At 46.9% G+C, this 24026-nt stretch overlaps 2 protein-coding genes across 5 annotated transcripts; one reads left to right on the top strand and one right to left on the bottom strand.

Annotated features, from left to right (window-relative positions):
- The first annotated feature begins 1292 nt into the window (after positions 1-1292).
- LOC107076627 (testis-specific serine kinase substrate-like) lies at positions 1293-10639 on the top strand. 4 transcript variants are annotated; one of them, XM_015340866.2, is made up of 10 exons: positions 1293-1597; positions 2666-2832; positions 3691-4133; positions 4555-4620; positions 4977-5060; positions 5663-6123; positions 6240-6434; positions 8677-8778; positions 9676-9833; positions 10467-10639. In XM_015340866.2, the coding sequence occupies exons 1-9, from the start codon at positions 1467-1469 to the stop codon at positions 9824-9826; spliced, it is 1800 nt and encodes a 599-aa protein (XP_015196352.2). In that variant the 5' UTR covers positions 1293-1466; the 3' UTR covers positions 9827-9833; positions 10467-10639. The 4 variants fall into 4 exon arrangements, with proteins under 4 accessions (XP_015196352.2, XP_015196351.2, XP_015196354.2 ...); XM_015340865.2 differs by having other exon boundaries at positions 9676-9813; XM_015340868.2 differs by lacking the exon at positions 8677-8778 and having other exon boundaries at positions 9676-9813.
- A 145-nt stretch (positions 10640-10784) lies between these two features.
- ponzr1 (plac8 onzin related protein 1) lies at positions 10785-21487 on the bottom strand. The gene is made up of 4 exons (XM_006627569.3): positions 21363-21487; positions 13715-13866; positions 12287-12465; positions 10785-11914 (listed from the first exon to the last, which is right to left on the bottom strand). Exons 2-4 carry the CDS (start codon positions 13809-13811, stop codon positions 11783-11785), a joined length of 408 nt encoding a protein of 135 aa, XP_006627632.1. The 5' UTR covers positions 13812-13866; positions 21363-21487; the 3' UTR covers positions 10785-11782.
- Between the last annotated feature and the right edge of the window lie 2539 nt (positions 21488-24026).

Genomic DNA, 24026 nt, shown 5'->3' on the forward strand with positions numbered 1-24026 from the left:
ACCCCTCGCTGGCCCAGGCTGAACAGAGTCCAGGACCATGGTGAAGGTGGGCTTGTGTTGTCTACACGCGCGACGGGCCTCAGTCACAGAGGTATTTCGATTGTCTCAAAACCTCATGGCCTCCTGTAGGTAACTCATCAGGGCCTGTGATGGAAGAGGATGCCCGTCAGCGTCAGCAAAGATGGCAGGAAACAGGACTGGGGTACCATACAGGGTGTCAGGACTTCCAGTGCTGCGCTGAAGCCCTAGACACAGTCAGGAATCCGTGTTGCAAACATCAACACTTTCCTCAAGACCTCCAGTAGTCTTTTCTTTTATTAGAGCAACTGTTCTAATGCAGCTTACGTAGGGTGAGAGTTCATCGACTTTGTCTTTGAGTGATACTGTAATTCACATTCTCAGAATCTTCAACTCCATGATGAAGCGCTGTTCAAAGTCTACTCTGCCTCTGCAGCCAGTACAACATTTTACAGTAGGAAATGCAGCACTTTCACCTGTCCAGTCTGATGAATTTATTGCAATTCTACACATCTATGCGGGCAAAAAAATAATTTTGCTGCTGAAAAAGAACTGTCTCAGTACTAAGCCACTTTGGTGTATACACTGTTTGAAACCTCTGTAGAGGTTATCTCTAGAATTGTTTCTGCATGAAGATGAATCTTTGTAAAAAGAAGAACAATGCAATTTTTCTCATTTTACTAATTACTAAAATACTTTAATACTAAAATAATTTAATGCAACTTTAACAGTGCAAGTCTATATATACAGTATGTAGGTGTATTTATTTGCATTTATGCCATGTATGCATTCAGATGTCCTGTGCAGAAGTATTAGTTTTCTGCACAGGTCAGTTTTATGTTTTTAGATGCCAATGGTCTAAACCATACACCACAAAGCATTTATTTTTAAAGTGAAAGCTTGTCAAGCTTGTTACGGAGCTAACAGCAAGTTTCGACACCGATAGTCGCATTCTTGTGGAGGGATATCAAAGGATTTGGGCGAGAAAATGTAAATGAAATATACAGGGCACGAAGCATTCACAAATCAGACCGCCTTGTCGGGTCTACAGAAAAAACAAGAAGAAAAAATCGGATGTCTTTGATTGCGTTGGTTGTTTTCGGTTAATTTAATTTTGAATTCGTGTGTGGGGGGGTAATTTTAGGAAAATAAGCCCGTAACTAAGCCGTAACTAATATTCTTATGTGACGCGGGAAGACCAGCCCTGACGTCACCCCTCCCCCTTTGTGAACGGGCGACCTCAGCTGTGATGTCACTGACCGCGAGGGGTTTGGTCGCCGGGGTCCGAGGAGCTGAAGAGCTGGTAGCTGAGCCAGCGCGGCGAGAAGACAGAAAACGCGGAAACCGGGAAGCAGACAAATCTGGAAGCTTACAGCGACAGACGGATAATTCCTCTCCCTCAACCTCTCACACTTAAACCAGTCTGAGAGCGCCGAGCGAGGCCGGACATGTCCGACAGCACCTTGTTCACCACTATCTGGCAATCCCGGGAGCTGCGCCAGGCCAGCGAGAGCGCCCTGCTTCATGTCAGGTTTCCAGATTTCCAGAGCGGACACAGGAAGGCCGCCTCCTTCCACAGGTGGGTTGACCGGCGGTTGTTCTTAGTGAGCGAGTCCCTTAATTGAAGAAAATAATCATTCAGCAAACGATTAAATCGGTTTGGGGTTCTAATATGTTGTTGATATCTCTTCACATTACTACGGGTTTTAATGTTATTATTTTGTTATTGTTGTTTTCCAAAGTGAACATTACCATTGTCCTTTTTAAGTCTTTCACAATTTTAATAGTTCCAAGGTTTCATTTGAAACAAGTGCCCCAGCAGCTGGAACAATCAGTGATTTGGAATCAGTGAAATTTAACTAATGGAGTCCTTAGAAAAAAGTCGCAGGGGTCACGTTTAGTATATTATTGCGTAATTAAAACTAATTGTCAGATGATCATGTTATGCTTTCATCTGTTGATTGTACCCATGTTCATCTGTTTAAAAACCTCTGTTACTGAGGTATTTCCTAAAGACCAGGGGGGAATTTGGCCTGGACGCCTACTCTTTTCGAGAAATGCCCTGGGATTTTTAATGATCACAGAGAGTCAGGACCTCGGTTTTACATCTCATCCGAAGGACAGCGCCTTTTTACAGTATAGTGTCCCCGTCACTATACTGGGGCATCAGGACCCACGCGGACCACAGGGTGAGCGCCCTCCACTGGTCCCACTAACACCTCTTCCAGCAGCAACCTCAGCTTTCCCAGGAGTCTCCCATCCAGGTACTGGCCAGGCCCACACCTACTGAGCTTCAGTGGGCTGCCAGCTGGGAGTTACAGGGTGATACAGCTACTGTCATGGAAGCAGCACTGTGCTTGCTCAGAGCCCGCAAGCAGCCAGGTTCTGCGTAATTTATCTGATGTGATTTATTGATTCAGTTGGACATGTAGTGCCCTAGACGCCTGAGATCAGTTCGCTGCCAGCCTTCAGATGATCTATATGGGCCAGTCTCCCTCTACTTTCTAATTGTTTTAGTTCTCCAGTCTCCTTGGTGCAGGAGGTTTGATTGAAGATTAAATGACTCAACAGGTCCAGTGTTCCCAGTCTAAGAATGTGCCTGGCTGAGCGTGGGTGGGTCTCTCCATGCGTTTCTGTGTGTTTCTAGGGTGCCCCTCCCTGCCCACCCCCACCCCTACCACTCTAGTCTTGGGGTGCGCCGCTCCACTGCCTCCACCAACCTGCTGCACCACGAGCTGTGCCACCGCGCCACCGACAGCCTGATGTCCCTGGACAGCCTGGAGGGCAGCGCCCACCCCACGCCCACGCACTCCGGTAAGAGAGGGGCAGAGACGCGGCCCCCTGCCTGAGCCGGTGGCAGGAGCGACGTCACCCTCTTCACCCTCTCTGCAGGCTGCAGCAGAGGCCCGGCCTTTCGGCATGGGGGAGTGATCCGCTGTCTCTGGAGAGGCGCTGTGCACGGAACCGAGCCCACAAGCAACCGAGTTTGATTCCACTTAGGGAAGGAGCTGTGCGGTTCTGAGTGAACGCGTTCGAACCCTCTGTCTAGGGAGCAAAGCTGTGCGTTCTCTGAGCCCTTGAGCAACAGAGTTCGAATCCGCTCAGGGAACGGACTGTGCAATCCTGAGATGCTCTGAGCACATGAGCAACTGAGTATGAATCTGCACAGGGAAGGGACCTGTGTGGGCTCAGAGCTCCTGAAGAGATCCTGAGCGACCATGTTCGAATCCACTATCTCGAGAGCAGAGCTGTGCACATAGCTAACGAGCAAATGGGTTCAAATCTGCTGTCTCGGAACCTGCAAGCAATTGGGTCCGAACAAGAAGTATCAGTCTTGAAAGTTGAGAGCTTGCCATTATTACTAATGACAAATTATTACTAATTATTAATAACTTCTTATCTGATCGATTACCCAAGGGCTGTTCCTCAAGCATTAGAAATAGGTGGTTTAGGGTGGTTGTAGGACTTGCTTGCCTGGGGCAATCCTGAGCGATCTCTGCTGTAAAGGAAGGCCTGAATGCACATTTTCTCTAATACTTGTACGTCTGTTGATAGTTAATAGTGGTATCAAGTCGCTTCTTAAATCTAGCGTGTACCACCATGATCTGCTCGTGGTCTTGCATGTTTTTCTGATCATCTTCCTCTGCTCTTCCTCTTGCTCGCCCCACCAAGATTCCAGTGCCGAGCGGCGAGCAGAAACTCTTTGGACAGAGCCCCCCAGTGCCTCAGAGGAGACCAGCAAGGCCCAGGATGTCTTCAAGACTCCCCCCCTACTGGCCGAGGAGGCGCAGGAAGTGAAGAGCCCTGGCGCGCTGCCCCCAGGTGGAGGGGAAGGGAAGCGCGATGAGGAGGAGGAGAAATCCCAAGAGGAGAAGAAGACTTGGGAGACAGCGTCTATTTTAGAAGGAGAGGAGGAGGAAGTTGGGAAGGAGACTGCAGATGGAGTGGAAGAGGAGGAGGGAGGCGAGGAGATCTTGGAGAAGCTGGAGGAGTCGTTGCTGTGTATCGAGGAAGAGGAGGAAGAGGATGTGGAAAAGGAAGAGAAGACCGGGACACCCATACCCGAGGAGAAGAAGGCAGTACCCTCCATTGGAGAAGATAACAGTGGAACCCAGGTACTGTACATACGTACAACTGTACAACTTGTAACCCGATAACCTTTTTAAAAGCCTTAGATCTTAAAGGGGATGACTTTTAAATTCACCTTGTATACCTCTACAGCACTGGTTCCCAGTCCTGGTGACCCACACACACCTGCTGGTTTTTATTCCCTCCCACTTTCATGAGATAACTGAAGCCTTACTGAAATCAGTTTTCTTCAGTGGGCTCTTGTTTTGCTCAGAGCTCCTTCAGTGTCACGAGTCCACGGGCAAGAGGGCAAGAGGGGCACTGGGTATAGGCATGTGTGCCACCGTCGTGACCCCAGCAGGGCCTCAGGTGAAGGAGAGCTGGGCGGCTGGGAGGAGAGTTGGCTGCCGTGCCCATCAGTGCAGCTGGTGTGTGATTTTTCTGTTTTTCCATGCTTCTTATCCGCAGGGTTTTCAAGTCCTTCCCAAGTGCCAGGTGCCGGCTGAGATCACGCACTGCCTGTTTGAACTCGAGGTCGGTCTGTCGGTCTGTCGGTCTGTCGGTCTGTCGGTCTGTCGGTCTGTCGGTCTGTCGGTCTGTCGGTCTGTCGGTCTGTCGGTCTGTCGGTCTGTCGGTCTGTCGGTCTGTCGGTCTGTCGGTCTGTCGGTCTGTCGGTCTGTCGGTCTGTCGGTCACATGATTTAGAATCAGAATAGTTTAAAGTGCACCATGTTAATTGACGTCATTCAATTGGCATTTACCCCTCTTTTTGCACATTTAGAGGGTGAAAGTGCCTGGGGCCTAGGTGTAGAGGGTTTTTAGTTGTGTCTGTCCATCAGGAGGAGTGGTGGGAGGGTCCAGAGGGTTTGTAACTGTCCGTCTGTCCATCAGGAGGAGTGTATGGGGGTGCAGAGGGAGAGTGAGGAAGTGAAGTGGAAGATGCATCTCATTCACCGCAGCTCTGTGGCCATACAGGTAAGTAGCAGCCTCCACCCACGCTCAGACACAGACACACACACACACCGCAACGCCTTCTGAATCACCAGTGCTCTCTTTATGAGGATGGGCCTTGAACCTCCTTTTCTGCTGGCTAAATCATCACACACATTTCATCAGAATAAGGACAAGCCCCGCGGGCCTCATGAGCAGCTCCACCAACAAAAGCACAGGTTCGAGCCTGAGTCATGTCCAGAGCTGGCTGGGACAGACCCAGGGTGGGATAGTTGGGATTATTCAGTTATGGCCCTGGGTGTTCCTGGGTTCCCTGTGGCCTTCTGGACTCCCGCGGGCATGCAGAGCTCCTCTTGATGGCGCTGGACCTCCAGGAGGGGGCAGTGGTGCCGGTGATGCGCTGAAAGCCAAGCAAGTCGCAGGTGGGCGTATTGGAGGAGGCTGCTTGTGCTTCCTCTTTCCTCCCTGAGTGCTGTGGCGAAGAAGAGCATGGCGCTGGCTACTCCAGACTGGGTGTTATTAGCTCATGATTGGCGATTCTAAATTTAGAGCCCAACCAGCCTTGCCTATTCAATCGGCAGCCTAGTTTCCTGCCCCTCATATCTCCTCACTGTTTGTCCCACCAGGAGACCCTCCGGACCTTGCAGCGGAGGCTGGCAGAGATACAGAATGGGGAGCATCAGCGTCCCAGATGTGCCCACCACTGGGTGCCAGTCTCCCACCATGCCTGGCACCACCCACAGCACCCCCACGCTCCCCCTCATGCCCCTCACCCCCTGCCTCAGTCGCACCTGGCCCGCCGTCCCTCTGCCACCTGCCTGCCCTGCTACTCAGCCCATCCCAGCCACCCTGCCCACCTCCACACGGAGCCCGATTCCTCCCACTCCCACCCGAGCCCCATTCCTCCTTCCCCACACCCCTCCCATCCCCCGCCCCCAGCTCACCTGTCTCGGAGCCCCTCTGCCACCTGTCTGCCCTGCTACGCCACCCAACCCACCTACCCCCATCACAGCGCCCACCCCGGACCCACCTGTGCCCAGCAGCACAGGGCAAGAGAGGTCAGCTTCCAGGCCATTTCTGATCTCAGGTAAGGGGTTACTTCTGCATGCTAATAGTTAGGGCCTATAGCTGTATGCACAAGCCCTTGGCCTACATTGCCCTGATTGTCAGCCCCCTTTTCCGCTCTGCCTCTCTCTCCCACAGGGAAGGCTTGGCCCGGCTGGGGGAGGAGTGTGCAGAGGACCGGAAGGAGAGGAGGGAGGCCATCTTAGCTCTGAAGGCTTTCCAAGACAAGCTCCACAGTTTCATCAACCAGTGGGAGTGTGGACAGAGGGAGCAGAGTGACATTCTGCACAGCCTGCAGTGCTTGAAAGAGCAGACGTTGAACATCACCGAGCTGTGAGTCAGAGAGAGGGGGTGGGCGATGGGGGGGCGCGGCAGGAAACTGGGAGAGGGAAAGAGGAACCAAGAGGGGGAAGGGAAAGAGTGGGGATGAGATGGAGAGAGTGTGACAGAAACTGGGAGTTAAACTGGGAAGGAGGAAGATCCTTGTTTCACAACACAAATAACCGACAACCTTGTTTGGATTCATGTCAAAGGCAGTGCAAATATTGGCCCTCTCAAAGAGGTACCTGGACGATGAGTAGCATAGGATCAGTACGGATGGGGTGAAGCATAGAAGGACTCCTTCAGTTCCGGAACTGCTTTGTTTTACTCAGAAGACTGAATTCCTGCAAGCCTGGCCCTGGCAACGAAGTCTTCAAGGGCAGAAGAATGTGTTCTGCCTGGAATATCCCGGTGGCAATTCTGGCAGATGAGACCTGCAGCAGAATGAGATCTCCAAGCATCTTGGTCTCCAGTCCAGTGCCTTCTGTGTGTGTGTGGCGTTTGCTTCACGATAATCATTTACGCCTACACCTACACACTCTTGTCGTGCTGATCAGGAATGAAGAAGTAAACCTGGCAGGTTTCAAGGACAAAGCCAAGGTTTTGACCATCTTCAAGACGGGGGCCAAAGCCCTTCTGTACAAGTTACAGAGCAATCTCTTTGCCACCCATCGAGGGCAATGATCTTCTATCATTAGAAGAACTCTCCTCATCTGCCTTATTTCTCCGGCGGAAAACCCTCCCCCAGAAACTTGACATGGGGTTGGAAAAATGTAGAGAGGATGAGGATGAGAGGTGGAAAGGGCAAACGGGAGGAATTATAGCAGCAAGTCCTGGGGGGGTATGGTCCACGACTGAGCCGGAGACAGGAAGAGGACCTGGGAAGGAGCTCAGCACTGGAATGTCCTGGCGGGATTCGGGAAGTGCTGAACATGCCTGTGCAGCAGACAACCCCTGCTCCTCCTGCCAGCATGTGCAGGTGCTATAGAAGACAGTCCTATCCTTCAGTGCCTGTTGCCCATCTCCTTCTGCGCATACTGGTCAATCAACCCCCCCCCCCCCCCCCCTTGTCCTGTAATTGCAGATCTGGGGTGGGGTGGGGGGGGGGGGGATCAGCCTTTCTTGTACAGTCCTGCTACTCTTTCCAGCTGTCTAGCAGCTCACACATTCGGATTTCTGGGGATATCGCGGATCCTCAATACCGTCCTGCCATTACATCCTCATCCTGTCTGCTGGGCCTGAGTTGTTGCTGTGAAATTTTAAACCCATAATTATTTGACCTTATATTGTTGTAGTGACTCCTCCCAGTAAAACAAAAACAGGGTTTGTAACTTTCAGGATTCCCTAAGTCTCTATTTCTTTTCTGATTCTGTCTGATTCTGTAAGCTTCGACAAGGGCTGGTTCTGTTTAAATTCCAGGATGTTGTAAGAATGTACTTCTATACTACTCCTGCTGGGCCGAAGGTCTAAGGATTTGTAATAAGCCAGTGTGTATGGTATTGCGACAAATGTTTGTACCCCTAGCCACAATGCGGCAAACCAGGAACTCTTCACCACTCCTCCACCCTGCTTATGTGGGTTCAGCCCTGTGGTCATATCTCCATTTCCAGCTTTCAGCTATGACTAAGAGATGTGGTGCTGGTGATATAGGCTCCTGGGGCTCCCAGCAGACGTACTGTAGCTGGCTGGCTCCTCCTCCAGTTCCTCCCTCTCAGTGTATTTACTGGATGTGCTGCTCAATTAACTGTCTTTGTGTTCACTTCCTATTCCTTGACCTCGCAGCCTTTCAATAGTGAACTGCCTGTCCCCAGCTGCTCCCAGCTTCCTCACACACTTTTGTCTGCAGATGTATGGCTCTCAAAGTGCTGTGAGCCTTACAAAGTCTTTTTAGTGGTTTTATTTGTAGGCTAGATCACAGAGCCCTTAACCCCCTCATTACCAGGAAACAGCCCTTTCTCTTACTTTAAAGGGTCCACCTGTGAATCTTGTCTCATATTCTTCTGTTATAATGTATATAATATACATTATAATAAGGTTAATGAGTATACTCCAGGTAGTGTGGAATAATGGTAAGGGCTCTTTGTTTGAAGATGAAAGGTTGTGGGTTCAGATGTTGTGGGTTGTGGGTTAAGACAGGCAAGTCTTTATTCTGTTGTATTTGAAGTAGTGGGACGTGTTTAATATTCTTAGCCTGTTAGTACTCTACTCTGATTGAACAAATCCCACGATTACGAATAACCTTTTGTCCTTGCAGCTTGTTAGCCTTTACTCTGAAGAGTCTGACTAGAAACAGAGTAGAAACTCTGGCCCAGCAGAATATAAAACGGACAGGCAGGACTCCTGGCATCTACAAAAAGCCAGCACTCCTCTTGCCTTATTTCTGTGGCATCGGGGTTCGCTGGTTGTGTCCTTTTAAAGTGACAGCTTCTGCTTGAAAGAGGCCTTTCGTGAGTCATGGTGCTCTCACACCGTCCCTTCTCTAAGCCTCTTCCGTTCACACTAATCTAATCGCTGTACAATATCAGTGGGCTACTGGCCAATATTTTCTTAATTCTTAAGAAGGGGAAGTGCACAGAAAGAGGGTGCCTCTTGCAGGTCTATGGCACTTTGAAATGTGGACCCAAAATACTGTCAAAAATACTTGCAACACATCTAGAGGGGCTGTTGCCTTTGATAATCAGTGAGTTACTGAATGTGGGACGCAAGAGGTCTTCCTGACCAAAATCAATGCAAAATTAGTGTAGTATTCAAACTGATCACCTTTAACATCCATGCAAATAGACATTGTTGTTGGGAGTTTTTTTTCTAGGAAAGAAACTGATCTGAGAGCAGCTGTTCCAAATGCCTTTCTTTAGTGCTGCTTGGTTTGAGGCCCGAAACCCCAGATTTCAGGTGGCCCTACAGGGGAAGGTCTAGAGGGGTGAGATCTAGGCTTCAGGCCCGACAGTCCTCTAGAATCCACCTCGGGAATAATCTTAGCTGGCTCGTTTCTCCTGCAGCTCCAAACTCCTGTTAGATCCTATGTATCCTACAGGCAGCTCAGCTGTCAGGTTCTGCTGTGCTGTGCGTGCAGGCGGGGGGCAGAGGGAGGGGTTGTGCACACAGGGAGAGAAAGAAGGCATGAGAGGAGAGGGAGGGAGAAGCTCGCCGAATGAGGCAGGTCTCAGCCTGACGGAACCTCTCACCCTCCGGTGAGAGCTTCTGTCCGGCGTCTGTATGCCAGAGCCTCTCTCCCTCTGTCCCCCTCTCCCAGGACCGAGCGCACACTCTCTATGTTCTGCCAGCTGGGTCTGGAGCTGGAGAGTGTCAGTGCCGTGGGCTCGCTGATGCGGTCGGTGTCCAGACACCTGTCTGCCTCAGGACTGAGCAACGGGGGAGCCATCAGAGACAGGTACTCACACTGAAAGGCAGGTGGGTGTACGCACAGAGAGAAACAGGCCACCTTGTTTCCACACCCAGTACAGAGGGACAGCTCAGTTCCCAGCACTGGGACTGGACTGCACTATACTGGAGAAGATTGTGGAGTTTAACAACAATGGATTTGTGTCTCTTTGTGTGTGATTTGTGTGTGATCAGTTGTGTTCACTGGATATTTGTGTGTTGTTTTGTGTGTGCATGGGTGTCTGTGGGTGTGCTTGTGTTTGTGATCATGTGTTGGATTGGATGTTTGTGTGGCATTGTGTGTGTGCATGTTTGCTTGCATGGTCTTGGATGTGCCGCTGCGCGCGCACGCGTATGTGTGTGGTCTTGTGTCTCTTTGCGTGTGTTTTGTGGTGTTGTGTGTGAGATCATGTGTGATGGACTGGATGCATGTGTCATGTTGTGTCTATGCATGAATGTGTGTGGGGTGTTGTGTATGGAATCGTGTGTGTTGGACTGGATGATTGTGCGGTGTTGTGTGTGTGTGTGTGCATGGGGGTTTGTGGGCATACCCGTGTGTGCACTTGGATGTGCAACTGTGGTTGTTGAAATGGCGTTCATGTGTGGTCTTGTGTGCATCCGTGCGCTCATGCGTGTGGGGTGGCGTGGGTGTGCTCTGTGCAGCTCTCACAGGTGCCAGGACTGCAGAGGAGTGAGAGAGGAGGGCTGTCGGTCGCCTGTGCATGGCGCAGACACTTACAGGGAGGACCACTGAGGGGGAGGCATGGAGGAACAGCAAGATCAGGACAGGACTGACTTGAGAACTGGCCCCCTGAATAAACATCTGTTAAAATCAACAGCAGTTGGACACCCATGTCTGTTAGGAAGAAGACAGTGTAGTGGGGATAGCTGGTTTTAGCTAAGATTTCTTAAAATAAGAGTAAAATAAAAGCCTTTCAAAAACATTAATCCACTCCTCTTAACAATAACTCTGAGCCCCAATAAGCACAAGATAGCAAATTTATTATTCGCTTCATGCCCTATGCTACAAATTTACAAATGTATAAATGGAAGTTATTTACAGTCATTAAAAATGTGGACACAAAATGTTTAATATTACAGCTGGAAAGAAGTTGAGTTGGGAATCTTTAGCAAAAAAGATGTACTGTAGGCAATGCTTATAATCTGATCATAATAACTAAGACCTTAGGTTTGAAATCAGGCAAGTCTTAAGCCACTAAAAGTTCAAGCTTGAATGCAAAATTTCACAAGGAATGTGCACACTCTAAACATTAGACCTAGGGCTGCAGTTGTAGCCCCGGCCTGAAGGTGGTCAGTCTGAGCGCTGTACCCTCAGGAGCACAAGACGATATGGCCTACCCCATCCCTTCACTCATGCAGAAGACAGGTTATCACCACTTCTGCTTCTGGGACGAGAGTGTCTGTGTTAGGTCATGGAGGTGAAAGAGGTCTAAAGGGCAGAGAATGTATGGTAAAAGCAAAGCACAGGGAAATCATGGTTAAAGCACTGCAAAGAACTGTAATATCACGGTAATATCATGATAGTGTTGTGTCCAACAAAGGAGACACGGTGGGTAGCTGCGTCAGCATGCGTAGGCTGCAAAATTACCTTTATGACGTGTGCACACGGGAACCAAAGCTGATGAAGCACTGACTCAATTCAATTCATTGATACAGAAGGACGCTTTTTATACAAAATAAACAGAAAACCCATCCAGAACAGTTTCAGTACAATTCCAAGCCATATGTGGTGTAAAGCCAGGGCTGCTAGCCTTGGTACATGATAAACTAAGAATATTCTTGGATGCCTTTATTGTTAAAGCAGACGGTATGTACTTCCAGATTTTGTTAATCATGTCTTAAGCAGATATCAGGCGCTCTCAGTTCTGGTCAGGCTGCCCTGAGCCAGCTCTGTCCGTCACGTTGGAAGGGAGGCGGGAGTGCTCTGCCTTTGTTCTGGTGGGGAAAACCGAACCTCCTCAGATATGGGTCACGGTGGTGGTGGTGACTGCGCTGGAACTGCCACGCTGTCTCTTGATCTCCCGCGCCATCTGGCACCAGGTGCAGGAGTAGCAGAAGCAGAGGGTGCAGAAATCGCCACACAGGCTGCCCTGCAAGGCAGGAGGGGAAGACCCTAATGAATACAGATCCCTGAGTGGCACTCTGTCACTCTATTCCCATCTCCAGCCATTTCCCTCTCTCGCTCATCACACCTCCCACCCATTCACTCTCTCTGCCTCAGTCACCTCCCATCCCTCTGTCTCCCTCATCTCCCATCTCTCTCTCTCTCTGCCTCCCTCGTCTCCCATCCCTCTCCCTGCCTCCCTCGTCTCCCATCCCTCTCCCTGCCTCCCTCGTCTCCCATTCCTCTGTCTGCCTCCTTCTTCTCCCATCTCTCTCTCTGCCTCCCACAAATTCCATCCCTCTCTCTCTCTGCCTCCTTCATTTCCAGTCTCTCCCGTCATCAACTCTGCATCCCATACATTGATCCTGTATCTCTTCCGCATGGAGCTCCGTAGGCAGATGGACACAGGGCAGGGCAGGGGGTTGATGCCAGTGTAGGCAAAGCAGAAGGTCTCCAGCAGGGGCATGCAGCAGCACCAGCCGAATTCGGAGGCCGTTTGGCACATCAGGCAGGGGAAACAGAACATCCCGCAGCAGCCTGGCCAAGAGAAACGCCAGTCAATTCAAGTGATAACTGCTGACTGACTGTTAACGCTGCAATCACTTCTACCGATATTGACAGATGTCTAGATAGGAAGAGCGAGAAAGGAAGAGTTAAGAAAATATGCGTTTTTAATTAGCTCTGACCCGTTTCACAAAGTTAGAAAGCAGAACCACCTAAAGATAATTTTAATACATTTCAAGCCAATCAAAGGCAGCAGCTGTGCTGAGCAGTTTCACGTTAGCCAAGTCACCCTAAGTGTGAACAGCTGGCCATGGCTGCTAACCTTGACTTGAAGCAAAAGCAGAATTGGAAGTCTCTGTATACAGTTCTGCCTTCCACCCTTGAGAGAGGTGATTTGTAGAGGTGATTAATATTTGCATTCTCATAATTCACCGTGACTGCTTGCTCTGGTGTTTCTTGATAAAAAAATATTTAATAACAACTGAATGCAAGCCAAAGGCAAGTTTCTATCTTGACGGACAAAAAAACAAGTGTGTGTGTGTGCATATGCATGAGCGTGATCACATTCTGTTCATGTGGGGGAAGATAAAGAGAGCATTAGACCAAGTGTGGCCACAAAGATTGTAACAGGATGTGGACATACAGTGCTTTTCTAAAGTAAATGTTGTCTTTGTAGAATGTAAAACGGAATTGGCATGTGCTTGTGTTCGTGTGCATGCCTGCGTGCGTTAGTGTCTGCTTGTGTTCATGTTCATGTCTGCGTGTGTTAGTGTCCACTCGTGTTCGTATGCATGTCTGCGTGTGTTAGTGTCCACTCCTGTTTGTATGCATGCCTGCGTGCGTTAGCATCTGCTTGTGTTCATGTTCATGCCTGCGTCATCTGTGTGCATGCTTGCGTGCGTTAGCGTCTGCTTGGCTTCATGTCTGCGTAGTGTTCGTGTACATGCCTGCGTCGTTAGCATCCTCTCATGTTCGTGTTTATGTCTGCGCGTTATGTGTCCACTCATTTTCGTGTGCATGCCTGTGTGCGTTAGTGTTTACTCATGTTCCTGTGCATGCCTGCATGTGTTAGTTTTTACTAGTGTTCGTGTGCATGCCTGCATCATGTTAGCGTCCGCTTGTGTTCGTGTGCATGCTTACGTGCGTTAGTGTCCACTCGTGTTCGTGTGCATGCCTGCACGCACGTCTATATGGACTGCAGGTCCATGCAGTCATGCGTTAACATCTGCACGTGTGTGTGTGTGTGTCTGCATGCGAGTGCCTACAGTGGGGCGATACTCACAGACTCCCAGGTCCGAGCAGCAGTCACACACACCGCTGCTCCATTCAGCACTGCTGTGAGATGTGGTCACGGTAGTCACCTGCTGCACTACTGCCATGGTTACTCTAGTGGGTTGACGTGCCCAGCGTAGGGAGAGTGAGATGACTGGCCTACTGCAGAGAGACAAAGATAGAGTCCTTCTCATTGATTCCAATCAACTTCTTCAGGCTCTGAAACTGAATTACAGTTTCAAAAGCCAAGTGCCCAACAACAGAAGAGCCCTCTTATGCCTGTCAAAGTCAGCCTTTGAAATACTAGATTACACAACAGACCTCAATACATGAGCATGCACACTGGCAGACCTCACCAGCACACAGGGGGGCACTTGTACATGTGGACGATCTTCTGTGTAACACACACCTTGTCACTTCACTCACATACAGACGCAACACCAAGGCAACAAGAGCAGACATGAGGTGCTATAGATCTGTCCAGAGGGGAGTCCTTGATTTCATTTCCAGCTTAGTTCTGGCCAGTATCATGATAGACTATGCTGTCACTGACCTGGATCCCTCCTCTATTCATGTGTTCACTATCAGGCAACAACCTCCCTCTCTGCCCACCTCCAGATTACACTGTACACCAGCACATGGGCACACTGACACAGGCCCAGCCACACAGAGGGGCTACAAACAGCTTAGACCCATGGTTCTCAAAACGAGCGCCCCCAGGTGGTACACCACATGACCCTGGAAATTTGTTGTGCGTATTGAAAAATTGGAAGGGTTTTCATATTTTATATTTTAATAAAATTAATTTATGTGTCAAATATGCAGCCCATGTACTGCGATACAGCGCACTCCAATACTTGAGTGGACACAAGAGCTACTATGTAATTCTATAACATTGTATAGGAATGTGTGCTACAAACGTACTGTAAGTGACCAATTGTATTTAAAAAAAGTTATCTCCAGCGCACAGGGAGGTAGGAGAATGACCGTGATTTTGGAACACTGGCAAACTTCTGCGGACAGGAAAGCGTGATAGATAACAGAAAAATATTTTAGAAATGTTCTAGGTTAATTGGAGAAAAATACACAGAGCGTCTCTCTGTTTCGCTCCATGCGCATGAAATAAAGATTTCTTTTAACTTCTGAGACGGACTTCTGAAATGGAAACGGGGAAAACGCAAGCTTGCGGATTGCTAAAGCAGGTAAGCCCCACATTATTTGTAGAGAACTTTGTTTACTGTTGGCAAAGGCGCTGACACGTATTACGTGTGGAGAAAAAGCTGCCAAAAAGCTCGACCTGCTGCCCCTTTCAAATGACATTCACTTGTAGAATTCTTGATATGGCAGATGATGTCAAAAGTACACTGATGGAGCACGTCAAAAGGAGCAGATGCGTTTCACCGCAATTAGAGGAGTGTGTAGATGTCGTTTGTTTGGCCAATTTGCTCATTCATGTTAGATATGAGTTTGAGGGCACAACCCATGAGCACTTTCTGTTCTGTAAGCTGCTACCAACAAGAACTATAGGAGAGTAAATATTTCAGCTTCTGAATGAATTTATCGAAGAGAATGGCATCGACTGGATAAAATGCAGTAAAATGAGTTTGTACAGACGGTGCTAGAGCGATGACAAGCCATCAGTGGTGTAGTTGCACGAATCAGAGGTTGCTCCAGATACAAAGTGGACGCACTGCAGCATGCATTGCGAGGCCTTGGCAGTCAAGAAAATGCCTGAGGATTTAAAATCTGTTAGACTGTTGTGAATTGTATCAAGGCTCGGTCAATGAATTTACATCTGCTTTGCTCAACTAAACAGGCTCACCCTTCTCACTGAAATGGTGCTTTTTTATTGTTTATTTTTAATTGTTGTTGTTCCTGTTGTCAATCTGTTGTGAAGCGTTAATGTTGGTCATTGAGATTTTCTGGGGTTCCTATGAGAAGATGACCTGTAGCTGGTACTTGGATGCTTTGGTTTGATCAGGGGTGGTACTTGGTCCAAAAAGTTTGAGAACCACTGGCTTAGACAAATAGCATTCACACATACAAAAGAATGTATACAACATTCAAAGAATGCAATTTAAAAAATCAAGAACCCACAGCAAAAGAAGGATGGTTTGATTCAGACGGCAGAACCACTAGAATAGCACTGCAAGAACTTTCAAGTCTAAAACATGAGATCACAACGCAGATCTGTGCCCATGATTCTGCAAGATAATAACCAACCACAACTGCAGCCTTACAAAGAAAACAAAAAAGGTGACGTAAGCCAGCAAGTTAGAAATGGAGAAGTCAAACCAAATTACTTCTGTGAAAAACTGAATATTCTGGATCAATCAAAATTCAGAGGAATGGGGCAACCAAAATGCAACAGTCCATATAAAAATTTTAAAAACTTGTCAAAAAACATAGAACCATTAAACCACAGTGACATCTGTGAAGAACCCCAAAACTCTGTAATGTGTGATTGAAGAACAGATCCCAGCTACACTTACTTTGATCTAGGAATAAGCACATCAGGGAGTTTGGACTTGGCAGTGAGGGCACCGAAGGAAAAGATGTGCACGATTCTATATGCCACAAGAAGGAGGCTTTACAATAATCAATTCCTCACTAAAATCTGGCTCAGAATATTTAAAAGCATCTTTCAATCCCTTGCCCTGTATGGCAGTGAAGTGTGGGGTCCACTCACAGACCAGGGAAGCCCTCAAGAGAGAGTTCTGTAAAAACACCCTCCATGTGCAGAGGACAACACTAGACATGGTGTGCAAGGCTGAATTTGGCCACTACCCACTGCAAATAAATATATACAATAAAATATTGACTACACCTAAAAAGCAGAGACCAGAACTCTGCCACAAAGTGTGCTGAGCCTAGCCAAGAGCCCAGAGACGAGCCCCCTCAGCCAGCTGGTCCTGAAGCTCACTGTCCCACAGTGACACCAGCCAGCCTCTGGACAACACTGCTCAGAGTCAGAGTCAAATTCCAGCACCAACCTCACACATTCTCAAACACACAAACTGGAAGGCTACAGGACCCTCATCAATGACACACACAGGCCAATGACACACATCACTGCAGCAGCAGCAGTAGTGGAGCACAGTCAGTGGACAGATCTCCAGAGCGGAGAAAAGGCTATTCACTTGAAGCTGAAGTTTAGCAAAAGCCTTTATCTGGGAGCTTGTGGTGCAGCAGATCGCTGATCAAGAAAACGGGTGTTTGCGCTTGAGTAACTACAATAGAAGGGCCAAAAAAAAGGAACCATCTCGAATGTGTTTTCATGCCTTTCTGAAGCACAGCAGCCAGACATGACTGTGAAACTTTGTTACACCATACAGAAGCAACAGAGTCTATCTCACCACCTCTATTGGTCCGCACCAATAAACTGCACAGATAACTGCCAGCATATGAAAACCAAAAACCTGCAAGATGACAAGCTTTTCTTAACATGAATGATGGTCCAGAAGGGACATCACCACAATTTCTTTCTGGTAGTGATTTTAGAAGACTAAAAAAAAAAAACTACTGTTGTGATCATTGTGCAGTCAGATACCAGTGAACTGCTTTTTCAGCAGGCACAGTAGAGAAAAGAAAAGGCTAGAAGCTCTTACTATTCTCAAAGTGCTTTTGAGTCTGAGATGAGTAGGCCGGAGCCTGAGCCTGTGTCATTTCAAAAGCCATCTTTTACTGAACGATCAAATTCTTGGAAACAAAGCACATGACTGTACCAGAAGAAACATTTCATCATCCTTGACCATGGGCTTTGGAAGCTCAGAGAAATTCAGACCCAAAGACTATCTTATGTTCCGTAAAATCTAACAAGCATTGTTCAGTTCGGATGTCTGACCTGGTTTGAGGCAGAGATCATGCTGCGGTTACAAGCCCTATAATATATCAAAGATCATGCAGGAAATCCTATGCTGTCAGCCCCCAGAAATACTTCATCTAATTTCCTCTAAGTAAAACCACTCTCATCCTCCAAAAAATAGTCTGAACACAATTAATTCCATGACTCTTGTGGCAGTCTAAAGCCTATTTTGATAAGGAATTTAATAAGGAAGCATTCCTAAGATATGTACTGTAAGGTTTAGACTTTGCAAACAAAGGTTTTACTGCAGAACTGTGTGGAATTATGTTGGTTACTACATTACGAAATTATAGTCAATATGTTATTACATTGCTTGAACAGAAGAGCTCTTTGTCAATATTTACAACAATGTATTCTTGTGTACACTGAGAAACCAGCTGCAAAATTGACCTGGCATCTTTAACCAGAAAACTACAGTGCCTTCAGAAAATATTGCCTTCACACCCCCTGAATAGCTGCAAAATGTTGTGTAACGACCAGATTCTTTTAATACACTAAAATGATTTACGTTCCCTACACTCACACAATACATTCAGCAACCTAAAAGGACCAAAATATTTTGTGTGTAACAACAGCTCATGAAAAATGAAAAGCAAATATATGATTTACTGACATTCATAAATCTGCCCACTCAAGTCAATAGTTTACAGAAGCACATTTTGCTTTTGCAGCAATGAGTCTGCGTCTTCTTGAGTATGTCTGTGATACCTTTGCACAACTGCATCTTGGGATTTGTGGACACAATCCTTGCACAGGACCTGCAGATTCTCAATGGGATTCAAGTCTGAGCTTTGACTGGACATCCATCTTCTTGTTCTGTAGCCACTCTAGTGTTGATATGGCTGTATACATGGAGTCCTTGTCTTTTGTCTTGAGAATCAGGTTCTTCTAAAGGATTTGCCTGTATTTGCCTCTATTAATTGCCTATCCTTACAAGAACCCCAGTCCCTGCTGCTGAAAAGTATTACTATAACACACCCCTGCCAGGACCATGCTTCATGACAGGGATGGAGTTACACAGGTGATGAGCTGTTTTCAGTTGGCACCAGCCAGAGTGCTTTGCATTCATGCCAAAGAGTTCAGGTTTTGTTTAACTGGACCAGCCCAGCGAATCTTTTGTGTCTCAGGGTTTGGGACTTGCCTTCTTGCAAACTCCAGGTGTGCTATTGCAGTATGTGGGCTTTTCTCAAGAGTAGTTTCTCTCTGTCTGCTCTCCTACAGAGGCTGAATCTGTGTGGTGCTGTAGAGGTTGTTGTCCTTGGAAAGGTTCTCCCATCTCAGCCATGGAACTGTGTTACCTCTGTCCAGGTGGTCACTGGGCTGTTGGTCACTTCTCTGGCCAAGGGCCTCCTTGTCCTCTTGCTCAGTCTGAATGGACGACCTGCTCTAGGAAGAGTCTGAGTAGCTTCATATTCTTTCCATTTCCTAATGATGGACCTGACTGTGCTCCTGGGAACTTTCAGTGCCCCAGATATGTTTTATACACCTCTCTGTCCAGATCTACCCCTCTTAACAGTTCTATCACAAGTTGTACAGGCGGCTCCCTGGTCTTCATGTTAGAGTTCCCTCACTGAAATATACTGTCAACTGAAGGACAGTCTACGACAGGGGTATGTCTCCTGAAATCATCAACCCAATTGAACTGACCACAGCACGACTCCCTTCAAGATTGAGAGTGATCTTACAAGGACAATTAGATGCACCCGGGCTCGATTTGGAGTTTCATAACTGAAATAAATATTTATTACATCCTAACACTGCTGCATTTCTTTTAAATTACTTGTTAAACATTTGACGGAACTTCCATTCTAAATTGACATTATAAAGTAACGTATGTAGATCAGTGACAGAATTCCATATAAATGTACTGTACATCTATTGCTTGCAACAGAAATTGGGGGGAAAAAATGTGAGGGGGATTCATGCTTTCTGAAGGCACACTTACAGAGACAGGAGACGTTTTTGTTCAGTAAACAGCAGTGTTTCACAGCTGTCCCCCTCCAGGTACACCTGTGTGCTTTAGTTTCACACTACTGACGGTCAGTCTTTGAACTGCATACAATGATATTGCTGCTCTGCCAACTGTCCAGAGAGAAACTGTCAGAATGGGGCTGATCTGGTCAATGGATCCTATGCAGGACTCAGGAGACCGAGAAAGACACTGAGCAAAAACGAAAACCAGGAAGCAGGTGAGGAGGTCTGAACACGGAGAGTCAACGAGGAAGCAACAATCCAAAACACAAGGCGAAGTCGAATCCAGGAAGCAGGCGAGTAGGTCGGAACACGGAAGTAAAAAGAGAAAGCAACAATCCAAAACACAAGGCGAAATCGAAAACGAGAAGCAAGCAAGGAGATCAGGTACTGGAGAAAAGCTAGAGATAAACACGCACTAGGGAGCTCGAGGAGAATCCGCAATAGTGAGCAGGGAAATGAGGAAAAAGGAGAACTTAAATAGGGACGAGAGAGAACGGTGATTGGCGTGTTACTTGCGGCATGAGCGTTTGTTACAGGGTGCGCGCGTGGGAATGCAAGAAGGGACAGAGACACGTAACAGAAACCACCAGGCAGCCCTGGGCTGAAAGGAGCTTCCTACCCTAACAGACTAAAGGAACTTAATATTTTTAGTCTTGAACACAAGATTAGGGCACATGAATCAAGAGTTCAGAAACCACAAAGGTCACTGTCAGAGACGACCCAACGGACCTCTTGAGAATCAACAGTGAAACAGGAACCAGAATGGAAAATATGGGAAGTGCAACTAGAATCAAAAGGTGGCACCTGTTTGTGCAAGGGGCTGGCCAAGGCTAGGACAAGATGTCCAGCCATGTTATCACAGCCAATAAGCAAGCAACTCAAGCAAACTGGACAGGGCTCCTCTCCTGTGTCACTTTTCTTCTCTCCTGTGTGCTGTTCTCTCCTCACACTGCTCTTGGCGAATATCCACTAGGAGTTATGGTAGGAGAAGATCGGAGGCAAAGACTCACTCAGGAAATGTCCATAGGTCACTGATTGCACACAGTGCAAAAGGGAGTTGAGGGAACTTTGTGTGCTTTCCAGTTAAAATCTCTTTCATTGACTATAATGCCATCTTTCATGTGACAACAGGACTACTCTGAGCTCTCGGATGGAAGTCAAAAACAGAAGGAGAAGTAGCTGCCTCCTGAGGAGTCAGGGAGGAACTAGTTGAGTGAAATTAAACTTAAATCCAGTGAAATCTTTCAATAAATCAAAAAATTAAACAAAGGATGCACCCCTTGACCTCAGCCCTCGTGCTCAAACAATATCCCACACACCCATATACCGTACATACACAAGATTTAATCGCAAAGGAAGCTTAAAAGAACAGCAGACAATCTTGGTCTAAATGCAGCAGTTTTTCCATCTACAGTGCACTGAAAACACAGCTCCCCGAGTGAAACTAAGAGGAAACTACACAGAAAAGCTTTTAAAAATGAGAACAGGCAGCACTCCTTCACACAAAGGGTAGCAGGAGTCTGGAACAAGCTACCCAGCCATGTTGTTGAAGCCGATACCCTGGTTTCTTTCAAGGCACAGCAGGATGACACCCCTGGCTCAATTAGCTCCTAGCTGCCAAACACCCTGAATGGGCAGAATTGCCTTCTGTCCTGGATAGCTTTTTTTAGGCTCTCGTGTGCTCTGGTCTCCTAGCTGGGAGACCCCAAGCTCTGTTCAAATTTTGATTTTATGCGAAACTATGACACAAAACACTCATTTGGTTCCACTGTCTTTTAAAGCCCCCTTTTTAACATAGTAAAAAAATAGCGCTCCTCACCTGTGGGGTCTTGACCAGTTTTTTTTTTTTTAATTTTGCTCCGAGTCCCTGCAGCAGGAAAGGTCACAGCAGCAGGAAGGTTGCCTCAGTGGTGCGTGTAGACTTTGCACAGGTCCCTGTTGTCAGAAACGTGGGGGGAAGAGGAGGAGTCTAGACAGTAGCTGACAGGAAAAGCCATGTCAAAACCCCAACCAGAATTAATAAATAGCTACCTCTCAACGGGAGCTAGAATTTTGGAACGCGGCTCTAAAGCTTAATTTTTCAAAACAGGAAGTCTGCAAAGAAACGGAGATATTTGTCTTAATTTGTTTGCTATTCTCTCTGTGCCTGGAAAAATCTGTGGATGCAGCTGTCAAACAGGAGCATGCTGGAATGCTGACAAAGGAGAAGTGGCTATTTGCCCCATCTAACTTGTTGGATGGTAAAGTTTCAAGGTGCAGGATCCATCGTTTCAAGGTCCCCATCGTTTGGGCTTCAACCACCTGGCTGAGAAACCTGTTCCACACACCCACCACCCTTCGAGTAAAGAGGAAGTGTTTCCTCTTCTATGTCCAAAACATCTATGAAGCTTCTTCAACTTGTCCATAGACGACAGGACCCTGAGGCCAGGGATCATTTGTGTTGCTTGTTGAACTCTGAGCCGCTTTAACACCTTTTTAGTGGCTTGATGACCAGATCCTAACCAGATCCTAACAGTATTAGTTGTGCACTGCAGAGCTTAAGCATACCTTCCCTGACGTTCCTTACCTGCACAAGTAAGTCCACACCCAGACGGTACCTGCAGAAATCACCTGCGATCACCTGTGTGCACGTCTCTTGGCTGGCACGTGCACCATGGCGCCCTGCACTGTTGCCTGAGCACTTTCGAAGCACAAATAGTGCCAGCTATGACTGCAGGGGGACCTTTCAAGTTCCGAAACCAGTAACCAGATTCTTTATGGGGCTGTCTAATCAATTGATCCATCGAATGATCAAAACGATTGATTGGCTCAGAAATCCTTATGTGGCTTCCGGGCTCACGGACACAGGAATTCGGGTAAAGTAGATTAGAGCCCGTGGTGTGTTTTCTCTTTCAGTGAAATTTTATGGAACCTGGTGTGGCTTCAGAAATAATTATTTCAGGGAGGTTTTGGTTAGTAAGCGATGAGGTACAGTAAGCTACGCTGTAAATATTTGGTTTAGTAAATGGTTTGCTTTTCTAACGGTTACACTGGAAGCCACTCATGCAGCTGACCTGTATACTGACGCTGTGTTGCTATGACTTATTTTACCCTGCTTAGCAAATAAGCCTTATTCTCAGCCTTGTCCCTGTTTGTTAAACTTTGAAAATCAGAAACGGGCCAAAATGTCAACTCGGATAAGAGTCTAACTCTGTAAAAGGGAATTAATAACATCCTGTTCTGAAGCTCAGTTATTCTTATTAGATAAGAATCTTTACTTCCCAAATACCCTTCATGGCCCTTTGCACAACAAAAAGCATATTTTTTTAATAAGAATGAGACTTAAAACTCTGGGATGGGAGTGGAACCACAACTAAAACAGTGCCAGATTTCGCTCATGTATTTGGGAAAAGCATTCCACAGCCCCGGGTCTTGCACACAGCCTGCGATTCACCTATAAGTGAATATATTTTCTCTTTTTAAAAACCTTTCTGTATATAGGGTCAATAAAACTCTATGAAATTGGCGCACCTACAAACAACATAAACAATTAAACCCACCGTATCTGTTAGTGCTGTGTCTGTGTTGGTTTGTGCCAGTGAAAGGAGCCTTTGAGAAGCCACGGGTAGCTTTGTAAATATTACCAGAGATGTAGGTAGATGTTTATTGAAATGTATGACTTTCTCAACTTCAATCTACATATATATACGACTTTGTAATGTGCAAGTGAAATGTGAATTGTAGTTATTACTAGGTAATGAGAAAAGGCTAAAAGTTTGTTTTTTTGTTAGTTTACCAGGTGATCATTGCACTTTACTGAACATTTCATTATATCATTAAAACCCTCAGTCCCGGGAGAACTTATTCCAATAGCATCTTTGGCTAGGATTCAGCAATCAAATTAACACAATGGGCAACATTACAGAGCTACCCTTGGGTTCAAACCCTGGGGTACTGTCTGTGTGGAGTTTGCATGCTCTCCCCATGTTTGTGTGGGTTTCATCCTGGTGCTCTGGTTTCCTACCACAGTCCAAAAATATGCTGGTAGGCTAATTGGCTTCTGGGAAAATCGGTGTCCCATCCAGGGTGTATCCCGCCTTGTGGCATTGCTTGCCAGATTAGGCTCTGGCTCCCCCAAGACCCTGGACTGGATAAAGCAGTCGGAAAATGGATGGGATTGTGGATCCATTAATTGTAAAAACATTTCAATTCAAACACACTACGGAATATATTATCTTCAGATGTTGTTTAGTTAACAAATAAAAACATTTTCAAATATTATTGAAGTCCGTATGTGTGATACTGGTAGCATTTCTAGTGTTGTTTTGCAGTTCTGGTATTAACTACATAGTTAATTTAGTTAATTTACTACATAGTGGTCTTAACAAAACATATAATCCAATTTCCTGATACTTTTCCAGGTTTATGCATTTGCTTAAAATAGACAGCACAACAATGGTCTTTAATGAAGGAAATTGCTCATTCTAACCTTTTTTAACATGGT

Source organism: Lepisosteus oculatus, chromosome 3 (genome assembly GCF_040954835.1).
Source record: "Lepisosteus oculatus isolate fLepOcu1 chromosome 3, fLepOcu1.hap2, whole genome shotgun sequence".
In the NCBI taxonomy this organism is placed as follows: domain Eukaryota; kingdom Metazoa; phylum Chordata; class Actinopteri; order Semionotiformes; family Lepisosteidae; genus Lepisosteus; species Lepisosteus oculatus.